The sequence below is a fragment of the Eleutherodactylus coqui genome, chromosome 6, assembly GCF_035609145.1.
Source record: "Eleutherodactylus coqui strain aEleCoq1 chromosome 6, aEleCoq1.hap1, whole genome shotgun sequence".
NCBI classification, from domain to species: Eukaryota; Metazoa; Chordata; class Amphibia; order Anura; family Eleutherodactylidae; genus Eleutherodactylus; species Eleutherodactylus coqui.
The window spans coordinates 217,314,557-217,334,178 of NC_089842.1; the positions used below are offsets into that span (position 1 = coordinate 217,314,557).

Consider the following 19,622-nt stretch of genomic DNA (forward strand, 5'->3'; position numbering starts at 1 on the left):
GCTGCTCTCTAGTGAATGGATAGGCTACATTTTTAGTTATGCCACTGCTGCTCTCTAGTGAATGGATAGGCTACATTTTTAGTGATGCCACTGCTACTCTCTAGTGAATGGATAGGCTACATTTTTGATGATGTACATTCTTAGTGATGTCATGGCTGTTCTCTAGTGACTGAATAAGCTGCATTCTCAGTAATGTCACCGCTGTTCTCTAGTTACTGGATAGGCTACATTGTCAGTGATGTCACCGCTGCTCTCTAGTGACTGGAGTGGCTACATTGTCAGTGATGTCACCGCTGCTCTCTAGTGACTGGATAGGCTACATTGTCAGTGATGTCACCACTGCTCTCTAGTGACTGGAATGGCTACATTGTCAGTGATGTCACCGCTGCTCTCTTGTGACTGGATAGGCTACATTTTTAGTTATGCCACTGCTGCTCTCTAGTGAATGGATAGGCTACATTTTTAGTGATGCCACTCCTACTCTCTAGTGAATGGATAGGTGGTATTCTCAGTGATGTCAGCATTGTTTTCTAGTGGATGGATAGGCTACACTCTCAGTGATGTCACTGCTGTTTTCTAGTGAATGGATAGGCTTCATGGTCAGTGATGTCACCACTATTCTCCAGTGACTGGATAGGCTGAATTCCCTGTGATGCCACCACTATTCTCTAGTGAATGGATAGGCTGTAATCTCAGTGATGTCACCGATGTTCTCTAGTAAATGGATAAGCTTCATGGTCAGTGATGTCACTGCTGTTCTCTAGTGACTGGATAAACTGCATTATCAATGATGTCATCGCTGCTCTCCAGTGAATGAAGATGCTAAATTCTCAGTGATGTCCCACTGTTCTCTTTTGGATAGGCTGTAATCTCAGTGATAGTGAATGGAAATTCTACATTCTCAGTGATGTCACCGCTGCTCTCTAGTGAAAGGATAAACTACATTGTTAGTGATGCCACTGCTGCTCTCTAGTGGATGGATAGTGTACATTCTCAGTGATGTCACCGTTGTTCTCTAGTTACTGGATAGGCTACATTGTCAGTGATATCACCGCTGCTCTCTAGTGACTGGAGAGGCTACATTGTCAGTGATGTCACCGCTGCTCTCTTGTGACTGCATAGGCTTCATTGTCAGTGATGTCATTGTTGTTCTCTAGTGAATGGATAGGCTACATTGTCAGTGATATCATTGTTGTTCTCTAGTGAATGGATAGGCTACATTTTCAGTGATGTCACCGTGCTCTCTAGTGACTGGAGAGGCTACATTGTCAGTGATGTCACCGTGCTCTCTAGTGAATGGATAGGCTACATTTTCAGTGATGTCACCGTGCTCTCTTGTGAATGGATAGGCTACATTGTCAGTGATGTCACCGCTTCTCTTTAGTGACTGGATAGGCTACATTGTTAGTGATGTCACCGCTGCTCTGTTGTGACTGGATAGGCTACATTGTTAGTGATGTCCCTGCTGCTCTGTTGTGACTGGATAGGCTACATTGTTAGTGATGTCCCTGCTGCTCTGTTGTGACTGGATAGGCTACATTGTTAGTGATGTCCCTGCTGCTCTGTTGTGACTGGATATGCTACATTGTCAGTGATGTCACCGCTGCTCTCCAGTATGTACGTTATATTGCTTAGCATTTGTACTCATGGCAGTCATGATCATTATGACAATAAATTTTATTTACAAGCAGACACGTGACTTCTAATAAATAATATCAGCAATGTCCGAAGAGAATTCCCTTATTTATACAGAAAGTAAGGAAAATTAGAGAAACATCTACCGAGAGTCAGAGAAATTGCAGCAACACTGTAGACAGAAAATAACATTTAGTTCATGCGGCAGTGAAACGGTTAACAGTTGTTGCAACCTGCAATGTTCTTTAGAGTTTAATGATACCCTTCCCAAATCTTGAAGCATATTCATGAGCGGACATGACTGGGCGTGAGATTCCAGCTTCTACCGGTTCCTAATCCAGCTGCCCTTTGGGAAAGTCACTTTATGGAAGAAGCGTATTTAAGGTGCATTTTATAAGAATTATTTAGATTGCTTCAAGAATTCTTCTTTTCCATGATCATTTGGCCACTAGGTGGCACCATTTTGCATAGAATGGAGTCCAGTTACGGATAGCTGACTGTACCAGCACAGTAAGCTAGGATGGGAACAACAAGATTAGTGGTCATCATGGCAGCAGGATAAGAGGACCGTGAAGCTCATCTTTCACAAAAAGAGTTAATTGTAGACATTGGGGGTCATGATATATGCAAAAATAGATAAGAGGCTTCATCCAAATATCTAAAAATTAGTGATCGTTCTGTAACATACTATTCATTACGCTATTCCACCATTGGCTCGCCATCTAGGGCAAGGAAGCTGCCAGAATGACAACAGCAGCCATTTTGTAGTAACATGGAGTCTTCTGATTGGTTGTCACGTCTCTGCACTCAGTGCTGGGGGACGACTCTGTTTCCCAGAAAGACCATTTTCTCCGGCTCGACGATAAACATGAAGTAGAGGTTGCATATCATCATGCTGAGCAAAGGCAGGAAAGTGAGGCCATAGCCAAAACTGCGGAATGATCGCCCAACGGCGAAGGACAGCCAGTACAGCAGCCTGAAACATGGACAGAAGAAAAAAAACGGTTAAATCTTGTGTGATCTGAAAAAAATTTGGGAGGGGTGTGTGGCCACCCCAGGACCGCAGGTTTATGTATAATTCATGCCAGAAATGTACACCTCGTCAGGACCAGGTATACATTTCTGTGGAGGCACGCTGAGCTGTGCTTAATCCATGAAGAGGCGTGTGTGGGGAAATTATAAAAAGCCTGCGTAGGAAATGTCGGGCTTAGAAAATTTCCCCCATGGTGTATTCAGCATTTCCTCCTTCCAACTAATTGCAATAATACAGAGAGTCCCTTCTAGACTTGTGTGCAACAGCACCCCTTGTGGACAGTGTAAGAATAAGAAATATCTTTTTTTTTTTAATTATTATTATTTTACTTTCTCGTTTCTGGAAACCGTCTTACTTAGTGGCATCTCTCCTCAGGAAAGTCGGTCCGTAGTCACAAATGTCATCTAGCTTTCTCATTTACGTTCCTACTTATTCCCAGGAAGAAGGTGGAACAAATGAGACATCTCTTTATAAATGACTCATCCTTTTTTAGGCTTCCTTCATACATAGATTGGAATGTATTAAACTACTTGTGCCAGAATTAAAGTGTTAAACAGTTGCAATGTTTTTTACCTACCTGTGCATAAATTTGCAACTTTTTGTGCCTCAGTTAGCACTTTTGTGAAAGTTGATGCCACTTTCAAAAAAAGAAGTGTGGCCTCTGCCAGCCTGAGAAATGTATTGTAATTTACACCAGCAACCCCTATAGTGGATCTACACCAGCTATGAGACTTCACATTCAGGCCCATAGAAAAATCGCCAATGTGAAAACACCCCAACTGTGGCAACAGCCCATGGGTATGTTCAAATGTCCAATGCCAAAATCCACTTCAGGTTTTGGTGTGAATTCATGTCAAAATCCAAGTGTGATTTTTTCACCCTCTCATCTGAAAAGGTGACATTCGTACTGTAAAGGAGTTGTCTGGATTTAGAAAAACTGTTTGGTTTCTCCCAAAACCAGCGTCACATCTGTCCGCATATTGCAGCTGAGCCCCATTCACTTCAGAGAAGATCAGCTGAAACACCTGACACAACCCGCAGTCAAGCGTGGTGCCGATTCTGGAAAAAAGCCGCCATGCTTTCTAAGCGTGTGGGTGGTGGACACTTACTGGGACAAGGCGAAGAGACAGGTGAGGAGCGGGATAAACTTCAGCTGCCCCTGGGGCAGATAAGTGGCCAGCACTGAGAGGTTGAAGAAGAACAAGACGAAGAGGAAGGTGCTCTGCTTCACGAACCGCCTGTGGATCGTCACTTCTCGCTCCCGAGGTTTAAATGGATCATAGGAATTGGCGCAGAGACGCGAGATCCCGTGAACGATAACACCTGCAGAGGGAAGAGACAGTGAAACAGGAACTGATTTATGGCTGTCACACAGAGATAATCAGATCAGGGGAAATCGCCTCCCAATGTAAAGATGATGAATAGAGATGAGCGAGCGTACTCGGAAAAGCACTACTCGCTCGAGTAATTTGCTTTATCCGAGTATCGCTGTGCTCGTCCCTGAAGATTCGGGTGCCGGCACAGAGCGGGGAGCTGCAGGGGAGAGCGGGGAGGAACGGAGGTAAGATCTTTCTCTCCCTCTCTCCCGCCCGCTCTTCCCTGCTCCCCGCTGCGACTCACCTGTCAGCCGCAGCGGCACCCGAATCTTCAGGGACGAGCACAGCGATACTCGGATAAAGCACATTACTCGAGCGAGTAGTGCTTTTCCGAGTACGCTCGCTCATCTCTAATGATGAAGTCTACACTGAGCGGTTCCTGCACTGGTCGTAGGAGTACAAGCCTGGAGCAAGCTGAATTCCCATGCGGCTGACTGTCCTATATTTGTGAATGAGGTTTGCAGAAGTCCCTGGGCTTTACGTAAAAAAACCAACCCCATACAGATCAATGAAACGGATTCCGAGTTGCAGAAAATTCAGCTGCACGGGAATATACCCTAAAAATGTCTTCTGAATTCTGGCCTTGGCTCATAATCCCCAGTCATTCTTACAAGTCTGACATTGAGTGGCAGCAATGCTGCCTTCCAATAGGTGGCGCTAAAGATGCATTGTTCCATATTTGCATATTTCCCAGAGGAGCATGGATGGCCTCATAAGTCTCACACTTTCTAGGCGCTCTCCCTAAGGAGAAACTATACCCTTCCCAAGCCAAATCAGAGGTTACACAATTATTTCTTTCCTTCCAGCGATGGAACGTGTCGACACGACTCTAGACTAAACGGTGAAGGCGAGGTACTAAGATTACAGTACAAGCTACGCATCTCACACCTTGCCAGCGATACTGAATTATGGGGAATAGTGCAAATATGTGCGCAGGTAAAACCGGCAGCGGATTAGAGTACCAGTCCAGTGGTTGAGAGTTTACAGGGCTCATCCACACGCTACAGATCTTTGGAGCTTTCTGTGGATTTTCAAATCCGCAGCATGTGCATTTTGTTTAAGAAATGCCACAGGTTTGCACCACTTTCAGTGCGGCAGGAGCAAACATCTGCAGCACAATCCACAGAAACATCCGTATGTAACATGGCTTCACATTGACATGCATAACATCTGCACTCAGGCTGCTTTCACATATGCATCACGGGCTGCAGTCAAAGCCTCTGGCACAGATCTGTGTCAGCATCCCAGATGAAATGGGGTCCGGGAAAATGCCAGGCAGCATCCCAGAAGCTGGAGGGACTTAATTACAGTCAGTGGGGTCCGTGCAGTGCTGTTTGTGCCTGGCACTTCCATTTTTCCCATAGCTATGCAGCTACGACAAAGCTGAACAATGGAAAACATAACGATAGTGTGAACGAGACCTTACCCTATATCTACAAGTAAAGTTGAGAACCTTTGTAAATATTTTGCTTTATTTACCCTGTGTCTTAGGACCCTTTTCCACAAGACGACTGGGTGGAGATGCCAACTGCTCAGTGCATGGAGGTGCAGCGGGCCGGAGATCATTTTTGCCTGCCCACCTCCATTCACAGTAAACAGGCAGTTGGTCACAGATGAGCGACTGCCTGTTTACACAATAATCGTTCATATTCCCATGATGCATTGAAAATCTGAAAGATTATTGGCACACGACGTGCAGACAAATCTACTGGTTACCCATAATGCATTGTACCAGGGTGCATTGCATTGTGGGAGACTTACCGTTTATGCATCAGACTACGGTAGAGAGGACTGGTAGAGGCTCTGGCAGGAGAGAAAGCTTTCGGACATCAGCTACCTTAGGTTTATGGAAACCATAAGCTAAAACGAAAGCAGCAAACTTGTGAATGCTGCTTTAGAGATGACTAGAGTAGAAGATATTCTAGAAGTTGCAAACAATTACTAAGCATCTTCAAAGTGATCTTAAGGAGAACCTGTCATCCCTTCTCAACATGTACAACCACCTGTGCTTACAAAACACAGAAGTAGCTATTTCCTAAACTGATCTCGTTATGTCTTCTGATTATTTATGCCTTCAGAAATCAATGTTTAAAATTTCCAGCGCCACATGGAATGGTGGCTGTCCAGTGCGGTGGACGGGCCGGACCGTCTGCACTGCCCGGAGTTTACAGCAGAAGTCCACCTCTCTCTGCCTCTGTGAAGTCACGTCATCCACAGGACAATCCCGTCTTCCAGGAAGTGCAATGGCTACCGGCAGATGCAAAGATCAGTGCGCCTATGGATGATTGGAACATTGCGCATGCGCTGTGAGAAAATGGACCAGCGCATGCACAGGTTGTTTGGCCATTTTTTGGACAGATATGGCGCACAGGATTGTCCTGCGGATGACATCACATAAGAGAGGTGGGAAGGCTTATGCAACAAAATCCAGGCAGCAGAGACAGTCCGGCCCGCCCACTGGACCGGATGGCCACCCTTTGCATGCGGCATTGAGAACTTTTAAACACAGTTTTCTGAACATACGCTTTATTCAAGAGGCGTATCAAAATCAATATTAGGAAACAGCTTTACTTCTGTGTTTTGTAGCTGTAGGTAGATTTACATGCATAGAAGTGATGACAGGTTTACTTTAAACAGTACACATAAGGCTCCGTTCACATCTGCGTTTGGATTTCCATTTTCCTACTCCGTCATAGCAGCCGGAAAACAAAATCCCTGCAAAGAATGGATTCATCTTATGACAGAACTAAAAGGCACTCCAGGATTCCGCTGACTATAAGGGGGTCCATCCAGCTTCCGTCATGCTCTCCAACATTATCCCAGATGCAGCTGCACTATTTCGGACAGGATTTGGGGACGGATCTTCACAGGATTGCAACCTAAGATGAAGAAGGAGACATTTAGATATCAAGAGGAACAGTTCCTTACCCAGAACAATCGGCAATGAGGCAAAAGCCGAACACCGTAAAGTGTAAACCAGTCTGGTTGGTACATCAGGTATGAGGGGGGCATCAAAGGGCAGCCATGCGTAAGCTCCATAAAGGAAGGCTGGAAAAATAACCATAGAGATGATGAAAGAGCCCACAATTTTTAGGCAGGCCCTGTGACAATGACAGCACCCTGGAGGTACAATCTCTTTTTCCGTTGATCTACGGGTGATACGCATTAGAGGCTCGCTCTCAGGATCTCCTTTTTCGACGTCCACCTTATCACATTGATCTATCTGGATACTTTTCTTCTGCTGCTCCAGAGGGGGGTGTTCAACAAAGAAAGCTGTGTTAATGACCACCTGTGATATATTATCCTGCTCTCCAGCCTTCCCCGTGGGGTCTTCAGTGGGGTCGTACAAGCCTGTATTGCTCAACCTAGCAATACACTCTGGGGGACGGTTCTTATCGGGGTAAGGTAGCGTCACCTGGGCATCTTCATATCTGGTGCCCACAAAGTCTTCTTCTTCAGAGAAGTTTGTACGTTTTGAAGTCTCTGAGCTGCTTCGACTCCTGATGATAGAGTGTGAGGGTGAACTGTTAACACTTGGGGTGTCATTCTCTTCCTTCTCGTCATCCACAAGGGGCGCTTCTTTAGCATTCTCACACAGATTCATGTAGTTCTCTACACATTCTTTGCATAGACAAGTTGGGTTGCCCGGTCTTCTACGGCATTTTGGAGATGAGGGTAGAGTCTGATCAAAGTAGCTGGGAGGTGGGTCTTTGGTTTCTTGAGACTGACTGTCCTGCTTGTTGTCCACATCACCATCGTCTTCTGGATCTTTTATGTCCTCATCTTCTGTAACTTCAGTCTTTAAGTTGTCGGTGGCTTCTGGGACTTCTGACTTGCTTTGGGTTTTCAGAACATCCAGTTCATAGAAGCCAACATTTCTGACCTTTTTCTTCTCTTCTGGAGACTTCTGCAAAGTACTAAAGTCTACAGGATCAAAGTTTTTCTCCTTTGAAGAGTCTGGTTTCAGGATTTCATTCTGATTTTCAGACATTTTTGGTTTACGGTTTGCTCCAGGTCTTAAAAGCCATTTACTCCCTATTTGTTGACTTCACTATACATCTGTGATGTCTTGGAGCGTTAAGAAAAAAGTTTACAAAGTCCTCTAAGACCCCAACCCAAGATGATTTCTTCCATGAACCTTCACAATGACTGAACTGGTAAAGAAAAACAAGAAGTTAGAGAAGTATATAATGTGAATCCTCAAAAACTACAGACACAGATCATCAAAGTAATAAAATGCAGAGTAATGAGCTGGCAATAGGAGTATGGGAAGGAGAGTGACAACTGTTCTGAGCACATACCTGGCTTACAAAAGTGGCTGCCACTTTTCAGGACAATGTAAAATGTACAAAAATATAATTACTATAATACTGCCCAATATGTTCAAGAATATAACTACTATAATACTGCCCCCTATGTACAAGAATATAACTACTATAATACTGCCTCCTATGTACAAGAACATAACTACTATAATAATGTGAATCCTCATAAACTGCAGACACAGATCATTAAAGTTATGAACTGCAGAGTAATGAGCTGCCAATAGGAGTATGGGAAGGAGACTGACAACTGTTCTGAGGACATACCTACTTTTCAGGACAATTTAAAATGTACAAGAATATAACTACTATAATACTGCCCCCTATGTACAAGAATATAACTACTATAATACTGCCCCCTATGTACAAGAATATAACTACTATAATACTGCCCCTTATTTACAAGAATATAATTACTATAATACTGCTCCTATGTACAAGAATATAACTACTATAATATGGCCTCCTATGTACAAGAATATAACTACTATAAATACCGCCCCCTACGTACAAGAATATAACTACTATAATACTGCCCCCTACGTACAAGAATATAACTACTATAATACTGCCCCCTATGTACAAGAATATAACTACTATAATACTGCCTCTACGTACAAGAATATAACTACTATAATACTGCCCCCTATGTACAAGAATATAACTACTATAATACTGCCCCCTATGTACAAGAATATAACTACTATAATACTGCCCCTACGTACAAGAATATAACTACTATAATACTGCCCCCTATGTACAAGAATATAACTACTATAATACTGCCTCCTATGTACAAGAATATAACTACTATAACACTGCCTCCTATGTACAAGAATATAACTACTATAATACTGCCCCCTATGTACAAGAATATAACTACTATAATACTGCCTCCTATGTACAAAAATACACACACTATAATACTGCCCCTTATGTAAAAGAATATGTTTACTATATTACTGTTCCTATGTACAAGAATATAACTACTATAATACTGCTCCTATGTGCAAGAATATAACTACTATAATACTGCCCCCTATGTACAAGAATATAACTACTATAATACTGCCCCTATGTACAACAATATAACTACTATAATACTGCCTTCTATGTACAAGAATATAACTACTATAATACTGCCCCCATGTACAAGAGTATAACTACTATAATACTGCCCCCCATGTACAAGAATATAACTACTAAAATACTGCCTCCTATGTACAAGAATATAACTACTAAAATACTGACTCCTATGTACAAGAATATAACTACTATAATACTGCCCCTATGTACAAGAATATAACTACTATAATACCGCCTCCTATGTACAAGAATATAACTACTATAATACCACCCCTATGTACAAAAATATAACTACTATAATACTGCCCCCTATGTACAAGAATATAACTACTATAATACTGCCTGCTATGTACAAGAATATAACTACTATAATACCGCCCCCTATGCACAAGAATATAACTACTATAATACTGCCCCCTATGTATAAGAATATAACTACTATAATACTGCCTTCTATGTACAAGAATATAACTACTATAATACTGCCCTCTATGTACAAGAATATAACTACTATAATACTGCTCCTATGTACAAGAATATAACTACTATAATACTGCCCCCTATGTACAAGAATATAACTACTATAATACTGCCTTCTATGTACAAGAATATAACTACTATAATACTGCCCCCTATGTACAAGAATATAACTACTATAATACTGCCCCCTATGTACAGGAATATAACTACTATAATACAGCTTCCTATGTACAAGAATATAACTACTATAATACTGCCTCCTATGTACAAGAATATAACTACTATAATACTGCCTCCTATGTACAAGAATATAACTACTATAATACTGCCTCCTATGTACAAGAATATAACTACTATAATACTGCCTCCTATGTACAAGAATATAACTAGTATAATACTGCTCCTATGTACAAGAATATAACTACTATAATACTGCCCCTATGTACAAGAATATAACTACTATAATACTGCCCCTATGTACAAGAATATAACTATTATAATACTGTCCCCTATGTACAAGAATATAACTACTATAATACTGCCCTCTATGTATAAGAATATAACTACTATAATACTGCCCCCTATATACAAGAATATAACTACTATAATACTGCCCCCTATGTACAATAATATAACTACTATAATACTGCCCTCTATGTATAAGAATATAACTACTATAATACTGCCCCCTATATACATGAATATAACTACTATAATACTGCCCTCTATGTACAAGAATATAACTACTATAATACTGCCCCCTATATACATGAATATAACTACTATAATACTGCTCTCTATGTATAAGAATATAACTACTATAATACTGCCCCCTATATACATGAATATAACTACTATAATACTGCTCTCTATGTACAAGGATACAACTACTATAATACTGCCCCCTATGTACAAGAATATACCTACTATAATACTGCCTCCTATGTACAAGAATATAACTACTATAATACTGCCCCTATGTACAAGAATATAACTACTATAATACTGCCTCATATGTACAAGAATATAACTACTATAATACTGCCCCCAATAAACACAAAATGTATATACATCTATTTAGGTTAACATTTGTAACTTTTTGCTCCTCCTCTCTCCGATTTGTACGTCTTGTCTATAAGTATTACTCATATCCCTACGTATATTATATGAAATTATCTCGGATGATTTTGCAAACTTGAATAAACTGGAATTTTCCACCTGTTATAGCAATAATATTCAGAGCCGTTCTTGCACAATTATATGTGACAGGCTGACCCTCCTGAAATGCAATCCAACGAAAGGCGTTACTCTGCTGCAGTAAGCCGGCACACCTTAATTAAATGTCCATGTAGCTTTAATGATATTCTTAATATTTACTGATTATCTTATTGATTAGAAGCCTCAGATCTGACATCCCTCACTGCACATGTACATTATACAGTATCACACCATCGCAGGCTATCCAGAACCTCGTTTTGGATCTGAGCCCCCTTTCTATAGGTCCAATTAGGACACATGGAAGTGTGGAAGGGACCCTTTAATTATCCACAGTGGGCTTCGCTCTTATGACCACTAGTGCCCATATATTACATGGGTGAACCATCACGGCAGGTAAAGTAAAGGAGGTATTACATGATAGAATTTGGATGCCGATCAATGAGACTGGCACTTGTTTAAATGACCTTTACACAGGCCTATTCAGACTGCATGAGGCGAACGAACATTCATACTAGGTCTCTATACAGCGACTTCCATTAAAACGCTCCCAGCTCATCCGCAAGGAAAAATGTAAAGTGAGTGATGTCACAGAAGATATGATGCATGTGACAACATCCGCAGCCGTAAACAGGTAGAACCGGTCACCAAGCATCTTTGTAAAAAAAAAGTTTCTTCAAACATCTGACCGACAACCAATAGGACTGATGCAGCTTTGTGACCAGTGGCCAAGTGATAGAACTTAGACTACAAGCTTTAGAGCTTGGACGGCACTACAGCCCCAATACCTACCCCCCGGCATACATGCAAGCTTAGCGGTGGATCACTCGGCTCACAGATATGTTGCGAGAATTGTAGGACACATTGATCACCGACACTTTAAATTCACTGGGGATAAGCAGCAACCAGACATTTCTGATGCTGCTTATCTCAGGGATAAGGATCAAATTGCTTAAAATCCGTCAGCGGTCCTAACTACAGACCCTCACAGGAAGCATCTCTTACCGGTTCATAAGAGTCGACTGTATCTAACCGGTTCCTGAAGTATTTACGTACCTTGTACTTCGCACCGAAGACCCGGTTGAGTGCAGTCACTCGGGACTCCTTCCAATATCCAAGCACTTCCGCTTTAAAACTTATTTACCTGCTGGAGGTGTGATCAAGGGGCAGGAGCAATCCCTGGAGTGGGCGGTCCATCGGTTTTAACCCTTCCCTTCCTGAATAGAGACAAATAGTTGTGAAGAAATGTGGTAATCATCTTACTGTATAATCGGAGAACTGTTTCTTTAACCATAGAGGGACTGAACGCACCTATAAGCGTGTATTCAGAGACCTCCGTGTGGTTTATACTTCAACTGCATCACAAACCGCTTGAAAACCACATGCGGTTTTTAACGCAGTTTTAACCGCCCGCCTGAATAGACTGTGTAAAGGCTGCATTCAACAAGGGGGGGTAAAACTCACAAACTGCAAGTACGTTTCTAAAAAATGTTGTGTGAAGTCGCCCCACACTCCTAATTATGCAAATGTGCTGATGTGGGACAGGGGGCCCGCTTACACGAGCCGATAAAATCATCCAGATTGCTGCATGAACAATTAAATATAAATGTGAGCAATATTGGTCAGTGTAAACGCACGCCACGACTGAACGACCAACGGCAATTAGTTCACTTTTCGTTCGGCCGTGTAAGCAGGCAGCCGGCCACTTATGAACGACTGCCTGCTTACTATGAAGAGGCAGTCGGAAAGATCCCCACCAGCTCTGCCTGCATTTACAAGCAATGCTCCTTCCTGTGTGAAGGTGGGATGACCTATTTGGCATCTGTGCCTAATAGGTCATCTTGTGTAAAAGGGCCCATAAAGTAGTTGTCATGTGGAGAGGGAGGGTTCTGCACTCCATGTGACTCATCAATCAGCCTCTCCCTTGTCTGAAGTGGCTGATAACAGGGAACAGATGATACCCTTGGAGGAGGCAGGAGTATAATTGGAGCTTCTTGGCCCCAATGCAATATGCTATTGTAATGCTATGTGGCAGAAAGAACTTTGGTCCCCTCCTGCACAGGTGTGACCCCACTATCTTTGCATCCCATATAGCTATTCCATAAGAGGAAATTGCTATATGCCCACATTGTGGATTGCATCAGTAGGTCCAAGGTTACCCCCCACCCCACCCAACTGAGTCTGAACACAATACCTGTTATCTGTTATCTGTCTTACAAAGTGTGGCCTTGTCCTCAACACAATAACAAAAGCAAACAATGAGGGGGATTAACCAGTGTGGGGGCTGCACAGAACAATTCCAAAACCTATGTAGGGCCCTCAGCTCCATTGCGGGAAGGTGGGGGGATGGGGGGTGATGGGGGAAGATCCTTGAAGAAATTATTAAACAGCATGTATGCAAGTACTTGGTTGAGAATGTAGTAATTAACCAGAGCCAGCATGGGTTTGTAAGAAACAAGTCAAGCCAGCCGAATCGAATTTCCTTCTATGATAGTATCACTGACTGGGTTGATCAGGGAAATGCTGTGGATACAGTATATCTTTACTTTAGTTAAGCATTTGACCAAGTATCTCATACCATACTTATTGAAAAATGACCAAATATGGGATTGACAAGGCAACTGTTAGATAGATTCACAACTGGCTGAGTGATCATATACAAATAGAAAGGAATTGAGCTAAGCAGCACATGTGAAAAAGACTTGGATATACTAAAAGATCACAGACTGAACATGAATCAACAGTGTGATGCAGCAGTAAAAAAAGGCAAACACAATTCTGGGATGTATTAAGAGAAGCACAGAGTGTAGATCACGTGAGGTCATTATCCCCCTCTACTCTTCCTTAGTCAGACCTCATCTGGAATACTGTGTCCAGTTCTGGGCACCTTAATTAAAAAAAAGACATCGACAAACTGGAGCAAGTTCAGAGAAGAATTACCAAGATGGTGAGCGGTCTGCAAATCATGTCCTATGAGGAACATTTAAAAGATCTGGGAATGTTTAGTTTGCAAAAAAAGAAGGCTGAGAGGAGACCTAATAGATGTGTACAAATATTTGAAGGGCTGTCACAGTGCAGAGGGATCAGCCCTATTCTCATCTGCACAAGGAAGACTAGAAGCAATGGGATGAAACTGAAAGGGAGGAGACACAGATTAGATATTAGACAGTGAGGGGGATCAATGAGTGGAACAGGTTACCACGGGAGGTGGTGAGTTCTCCTTCAATGGAAGTTTTCAGAGGCTGGACAGACATCTGTCTGGGATGATTTAGTGAATCCTGCATTGAGCAGGGGGTTGGACCTGATGACCCTGGAGGTCCCTTCCAACTCTACCATTCTAAGATTCTAAGCATTTGCAGAAAATGGTTTCATGTCTCTGCGGATACTGATGTGATCAGTTTATTGATAGGGTGCTGTATATGCAAATATGAACCCCTCAACTAAAGTGCATGTGCTGCCTGTGTGCCCCTTTTTTCCTTTATATCCCACCACCCACCTTTCAATCAGTCCTGATGACTTTAGCCTCAAGAGAGGGCATCTGAGGCACCTGAATGTGACTTTGATGCGTTTGAAATTGTACAACTCATCTTTAATAGGTGAATGGAGCAAAAGCTTTGTTCACAGGGTGAATTTTGCTGCAGAATATGCAATAATTGTGCATCAAATCTGCAGCAAAATCAGCATCAAAATGTGTTCCATTCATTTGACTGAAAATCTGTACCGGTCTGCATCCACTGCATAGTCTACATAGATTAGATCTTTCCGCACCTGGATTTTAAATCCTCATTGGGTGGCACAACACTTGCTGTCATGGAATCTGTGTCAGAAAATCTGCAAGTGGACTTTCCCCTTTGAAATCTACGGCATCTCTAAGGAAAATCAGCGCATAGATGAAGAGATCTTTGTAGGAAAGAAAGGTCTTTTGTTTAAGCAAAAATTTCAAATGCAGCGAGTCTGGAGGGAGACAGAGAGGTCTGAAGAGGGACAGAGGGGTCTGGAGGGGGACAGAGGGGTCTGGAGAGGGACAGAGGGGTCTGAAGGGGGACAGAGGGGTCTGGAGGGAGACAGAGAGGTCTGAAGAGGGACAGAGGGGTCTGGAGGGGGACTGAGGGGTCTGGAAGGAGACAGAGGGGTCTGGAGAGGAACAGAGGGGTCTGGAGGGGGACAGAGGGGTCTGAAGGGGGACAGAGGGGTCTGGAGGGGGACAGAGGGGTCTGGAGGGGGACAGAGGGGTCTGGAGGGAGACAGAGAGGTGTGAAGAGGGACAGAGGGGTCTGGAGGGGGACTGGGGGGTCTGAAGGGGGACAGAGGGGTCTGGAGGGAGACAGAGAGGTCTGAAGAGGGACAGAGGGGTCTGGAGGGGGACTGGGGGGTCTGAAGGGGGACAGAGGGGTCTGGAGGGAGACAGAGAGGTCTGAAGAGGGACAGAGGGGTCTGGACGGGGACAGAGGGGTCTGGAAGGAGACAGAGGGGTCTGGAGGAGGACAGAGAGGTCTGGAGAGGGACAGAGAGGTCTGTTGGGGGACAGAGGGGTCTGAGGGGGAACAGAAGGGTCGGGAGGGAGGCAGAGAGGTCTGGAGGGGGACAGAGGAGTCTGGAAGGGACAAAGGGGTCTGAAGGGGGACAGAGAGGTCTGGAGGGGGACAGAGAGGTCTGTTGGGGGACAGAGGGGTCTGAGGGGGAACAGAAGGGTCGGGAGGGAGGCAGAGAGGTCTGGAGGGGGACAGAGGAGTCTGGGGGGGGACAGAGGTGTCTGGAGGGGGAACAGATGGGTCTGGAGGGGGAACAGATGGGTCTGGAGGGGGGACAGAGGTTTCTGGAGGGGGACAGAGAGGTCTGGAGGGGGACAGGGGAGTCAGGAGGGAGACAGAGGGGTCTGGAGGAGGACAGAGGAGGAATGAGGGGTCTGTGGCTGAGCTTCTCCAATTCAGACGATAAGCACGCGTAGCCTCATTATAGAAAGATGGAAATTCCACCTATTTATCAGATGGTTCTTACAGACTATTAGAATATTTCTACAGGGCAGATAACAGATTTCTCTAACGCTGCTGTGGAGCTACAAATCTCAGCAAGCCTTGTAAATGTGCAGTCAGCTGCAGGCTTTAGGTGGGGTGTGTGACCATTATACTCATTTAATATCAGAATTAAACAAACATGGTGACAAATGAGGAAAAGATAAGAGTCACAGTCATATCTCCAGTGCTGAATATCCTCCACCCCAGTTAGGGTGTGACGAGGCAGAGCCAGGCTGTAATACCCAGGGCAATTCTGCCTTCTGGAGGGCAAGCTATCAGGAGACTCCCCTTAATATTAACTATATCTTTCTGGAGCCCCGATATGCTGCAGGTGCTCACAAATGACTCGATGCAAACTCTACAGTAAGAACTGACATGTGGGCAGTACAAGTGGAGATGGCAGATAAATGTCATTCTACATGGCATTCAGGGTCTACAGAAAGTGTGAAACAGCGCCCCACACAGGAGGAGGTGGTGTAACGGCGCCCCACACAGAAGGGGGTGGTGTAACAGCGCCCCACACAGAAGGGGGTGGTGTAATGGTGCCCCACACAGGAGGAGGTGGTGTAACGGCGCCCCACACAGGAGGAGGTGGTGTAATGGTGCCCCACACAGGAGGAGGTGGTGTAACGGCGCTCAACACAGTAGGAGGTGGTGTAACGGCGCCCCACACTGTATTGGTGGTGTAATGGTGCCCCGCACAGGAGGAGGTGGTGTAATGGTGCCCCGCACAGGAGGAGGTGGTGTAATGGTGCCCCGCACAGGAGGAGGTGGTGTAACGGCACCCCACACAGGAGGAGGTGGTGTAATGGTGCTCCACACAGGAGGAGGTGGTGTAACGGTGCTCCATACACAAGGAGGTGGTGTAACGGCGCTCCACACAGTAGGAGGTGGTGTAATGGTGCTCCACACAGTAGGAGGTGGTGTAATGGTGCCCCGCACAGGAGGAGGTGGTGTAATGGCACCCCACACAGGAGGGGGTGGTGTAACGGCACCCCACACAGGAGGAGGTTGTGTAATGATGCCCCGCACAGGAGGAGGTGGTGTAACGGCACCCCACACAGGAGGAGGTGGTGTAATGGTGCCCCGCACAGGAGGAGGTGGTGTAACGGCGCCCCGCACAGGAGGGGGTGGTGTAACGGCGCCCCACACAGAAGAAGGTGGTGTAACGGTGCTCCACACAGGAAGAGGCGGTGTAACGGCACTGCACACACAAGGAGGTGGTGTAACGGCACCCCACACAAGAGGGGGTGGTGTAATGGTGCTCCACACAGGAGGAGGTGGTGTAACAGTGCCTTACACAGGAGGAGATGGTGTAACGGCACCCAACACAGGAGGAGGTGGTGTAACGGCGCCCCACACAGGAGGAGATGGTGTAACGGCGCCCTACACAGGAGGAGCTAGTATAATGGCGCCCCACACAGGAGGAGGTGGTGTAACAGTGCCTTACACAGGAGGAGATGGTGTAACGGTGCCCAACACAGGAGGAGGTGGTGTAACGGCGCCCTACACAGGAGGAGCTAGTGTAATGGCGCCCCACACAGGACGAGCTGGTGTAACGACGCCACACACGGGAGGAGGTGGTGTAATGGTGCCCCACACAGGAGAAGGTGATGTAACGGTGTCCCACACAGGAGAAGGTGGTGTAATGGCGCCCCACACAGGAGAAGGTGGTGTAATGGCGCCCCGCACAGGAGGAGGTGGTGTAATGGCGCCCCGCACAGGAGGAGGTGGTGTAACGTCGCCCCGCATAGGAGGAGGTGGTGTAACGGCCCTCCACACAGGAGGGGGTAGTGTAATGGTGCTCCACAGAGGAGGAGGTGGTGTAATGGTGCTCCACACACGAGGAGGTGGTGTAACGGCGCCCCACACAGGAGGAGGTGGTGTAACAGTGCCTTACACAGGAGGAGATAGTGTACCGGCACCCAACACAGGAGGAGGTGGTGTAACGGCGCCCCACACAGGTGGAGCTGGTGTAATGGCGCCCCACACAGGAGGAGCTGTTGTAATGGCGCCACACACAGGAAGAGGTGGTGCAACGGCGTCCCACACAGTAGAAGGTGGTGTAACGGCGTCCCACACAAGAGAAGGTGCTGTAACGGTGCCCCGCACAGGAGGAGGTGGTGTAACGGTGCCCCGCACAGGAGGAGGTGGTGTAACGGTGCCCCGCACAGGAGGAGGTGGTGTAACGGTGCCCCGCACAGGAGGAGGTGGTGTAAAAGTGCTGCACATAGGAGGAAAAGGTGTAACAGCGCCTCACACAGGAGGTGGTGGTGTAACAGCGCCTCACACAGGAGGAGGTGGTGTAACGGCGCCTCACACAGGAGGAGGTGGTGTAACGGCGCCTCACACAGGAGGAGCTGGTGTAACAACGCCACACACGGGAGGAGGTGGTGTAATGGCGCTCTGCACAGGAGGAGGTGGTGTAATGGTGCTCCACAGAGGAGGAGGTGGTGTAACGGTGCCCCGCACTGGAGGAGGTGGTGTAATGGCGCCCTGCACAGGAGGATAAGGTGTAAAAGTGCTGCACATAGGAGGAAAAGGTGTAACAGCGCCTCACACAGGAGGAGGTGGAGTAACACGCCTCACACAGTACATTGAGCAATGGTTTCTCCCACCATGTTGGGTTCTATTTGTTTATATTTGTCTTTGAGATGCATTGCAATAGCTGAGCGCAGCGCCCCGTCACCCGGCAGCGGGCACCGGCTGGTACCGAGAGGCAGGACTGCTCCCTCTCGAAATAGTCTTTAGTCCTACAGAATAAACAGAAATAATTGTTGGCCCAAAAAGCTCTAAATATTGTCACTACAAGTCCCAGCATGCCGCGATATAATAGTATAATATACATGGCTTCCATAATGCTGTGGCGGATCACCTGTACAACGGATCACAATGGCGCCAAACAGTCCCTGGTGACTTATAATGGAGTCTGGCAGGGCTCTGGACGGGTTTCTGGATATTTTGAAGGCTAGAATCGTGCTACAGCGGCCGGATACTTACTGTGAGGAATAATGGAAGCCGCAAGGAACGGAAAACTCCAACGCAGATGTAAAGCATGTAATGTGGGGAGCGTGTAATATAAGGAGTAGCAAGAGGTAGATGTTATATAAGAAACGGTTTATGTAATATATAACATACTGTATAAGAGGTATAAAGCATGCTTCTGTATATATGAGGCATGCAGTATATAACACACTGTGTATGAGGTATATACTACAGGGCATACTATCAATGAGGTATATAACATATAGCACACTGTATATGATATATATATATATATATTATAACATAGCACAATATACATGATGTATATACCATATAACATATAGCACACAGTACGTGATGTATATACTGTATAACATATAGTACACTGTATATATATATATATATATATATATACACACACACACACACATATATATATACTTTATAACATAGCACAATATACATGATGTATATA

The 19,622-nt window shown here is 45.1% G+C and overlaps 2 protein-coding genes across 3 annotated transcripts; one reads left to right on the plus strand and one right to left on the minus strand.

Annotated features, from left to right (window-relative positions):
• Positions 1–1,659: 1,659 nt before the first annotated feature.
• On the minus strand, positions 1,660–12,276 carry TMEM79 (transmembrane protein 79). 2 transcript variants are annotated; one of them, XM_066608733.1, is made up of 4 exons: positions 12,204–12,276; positions 6,973–8,198; positions 3,778–3,991; positions 1,660–2,611 (listed from the first exon to the last, which is right to left on the minus strand). In XM_066608733.1, the coding sequence occupies exons 2-4, from the start codon at positions 8,033–8,035 to the stop codon at positions 2,443–2,445; spliced, it is 1,446 nt and encodes a 481-aa protein (XP_066464830.1). In that variant the 5' UTR covers positions 8,036–8,198; positions 12,204–12,276; the 3' UTR covers positions 1,660–2,442. The 2 variants fall into 2 exon arrangements, with proteins under 2 accessions (XP_066464830.1, XP_066464829.1); XM_066608732.1 differs by having other exon boundaries at positions 12,153–12,269.
• Positions 12,277–16,910: 4,634 nt separating this feature from the next.
• Positions 16,911–18,674, plus strand: LOC136571834 (loricrin-like). Its single transcript, XM_066572460.1, has one exon. The coding sequence runs from the start codon at positions 16,911–16,913 to the stop codon at positions 18,672–18,674; it is 1,764 nt and encodes a 587-aa protein (XP_066428557.1).
• Positions 18,675–19,622: the final 948 nt, after the last annotated feature.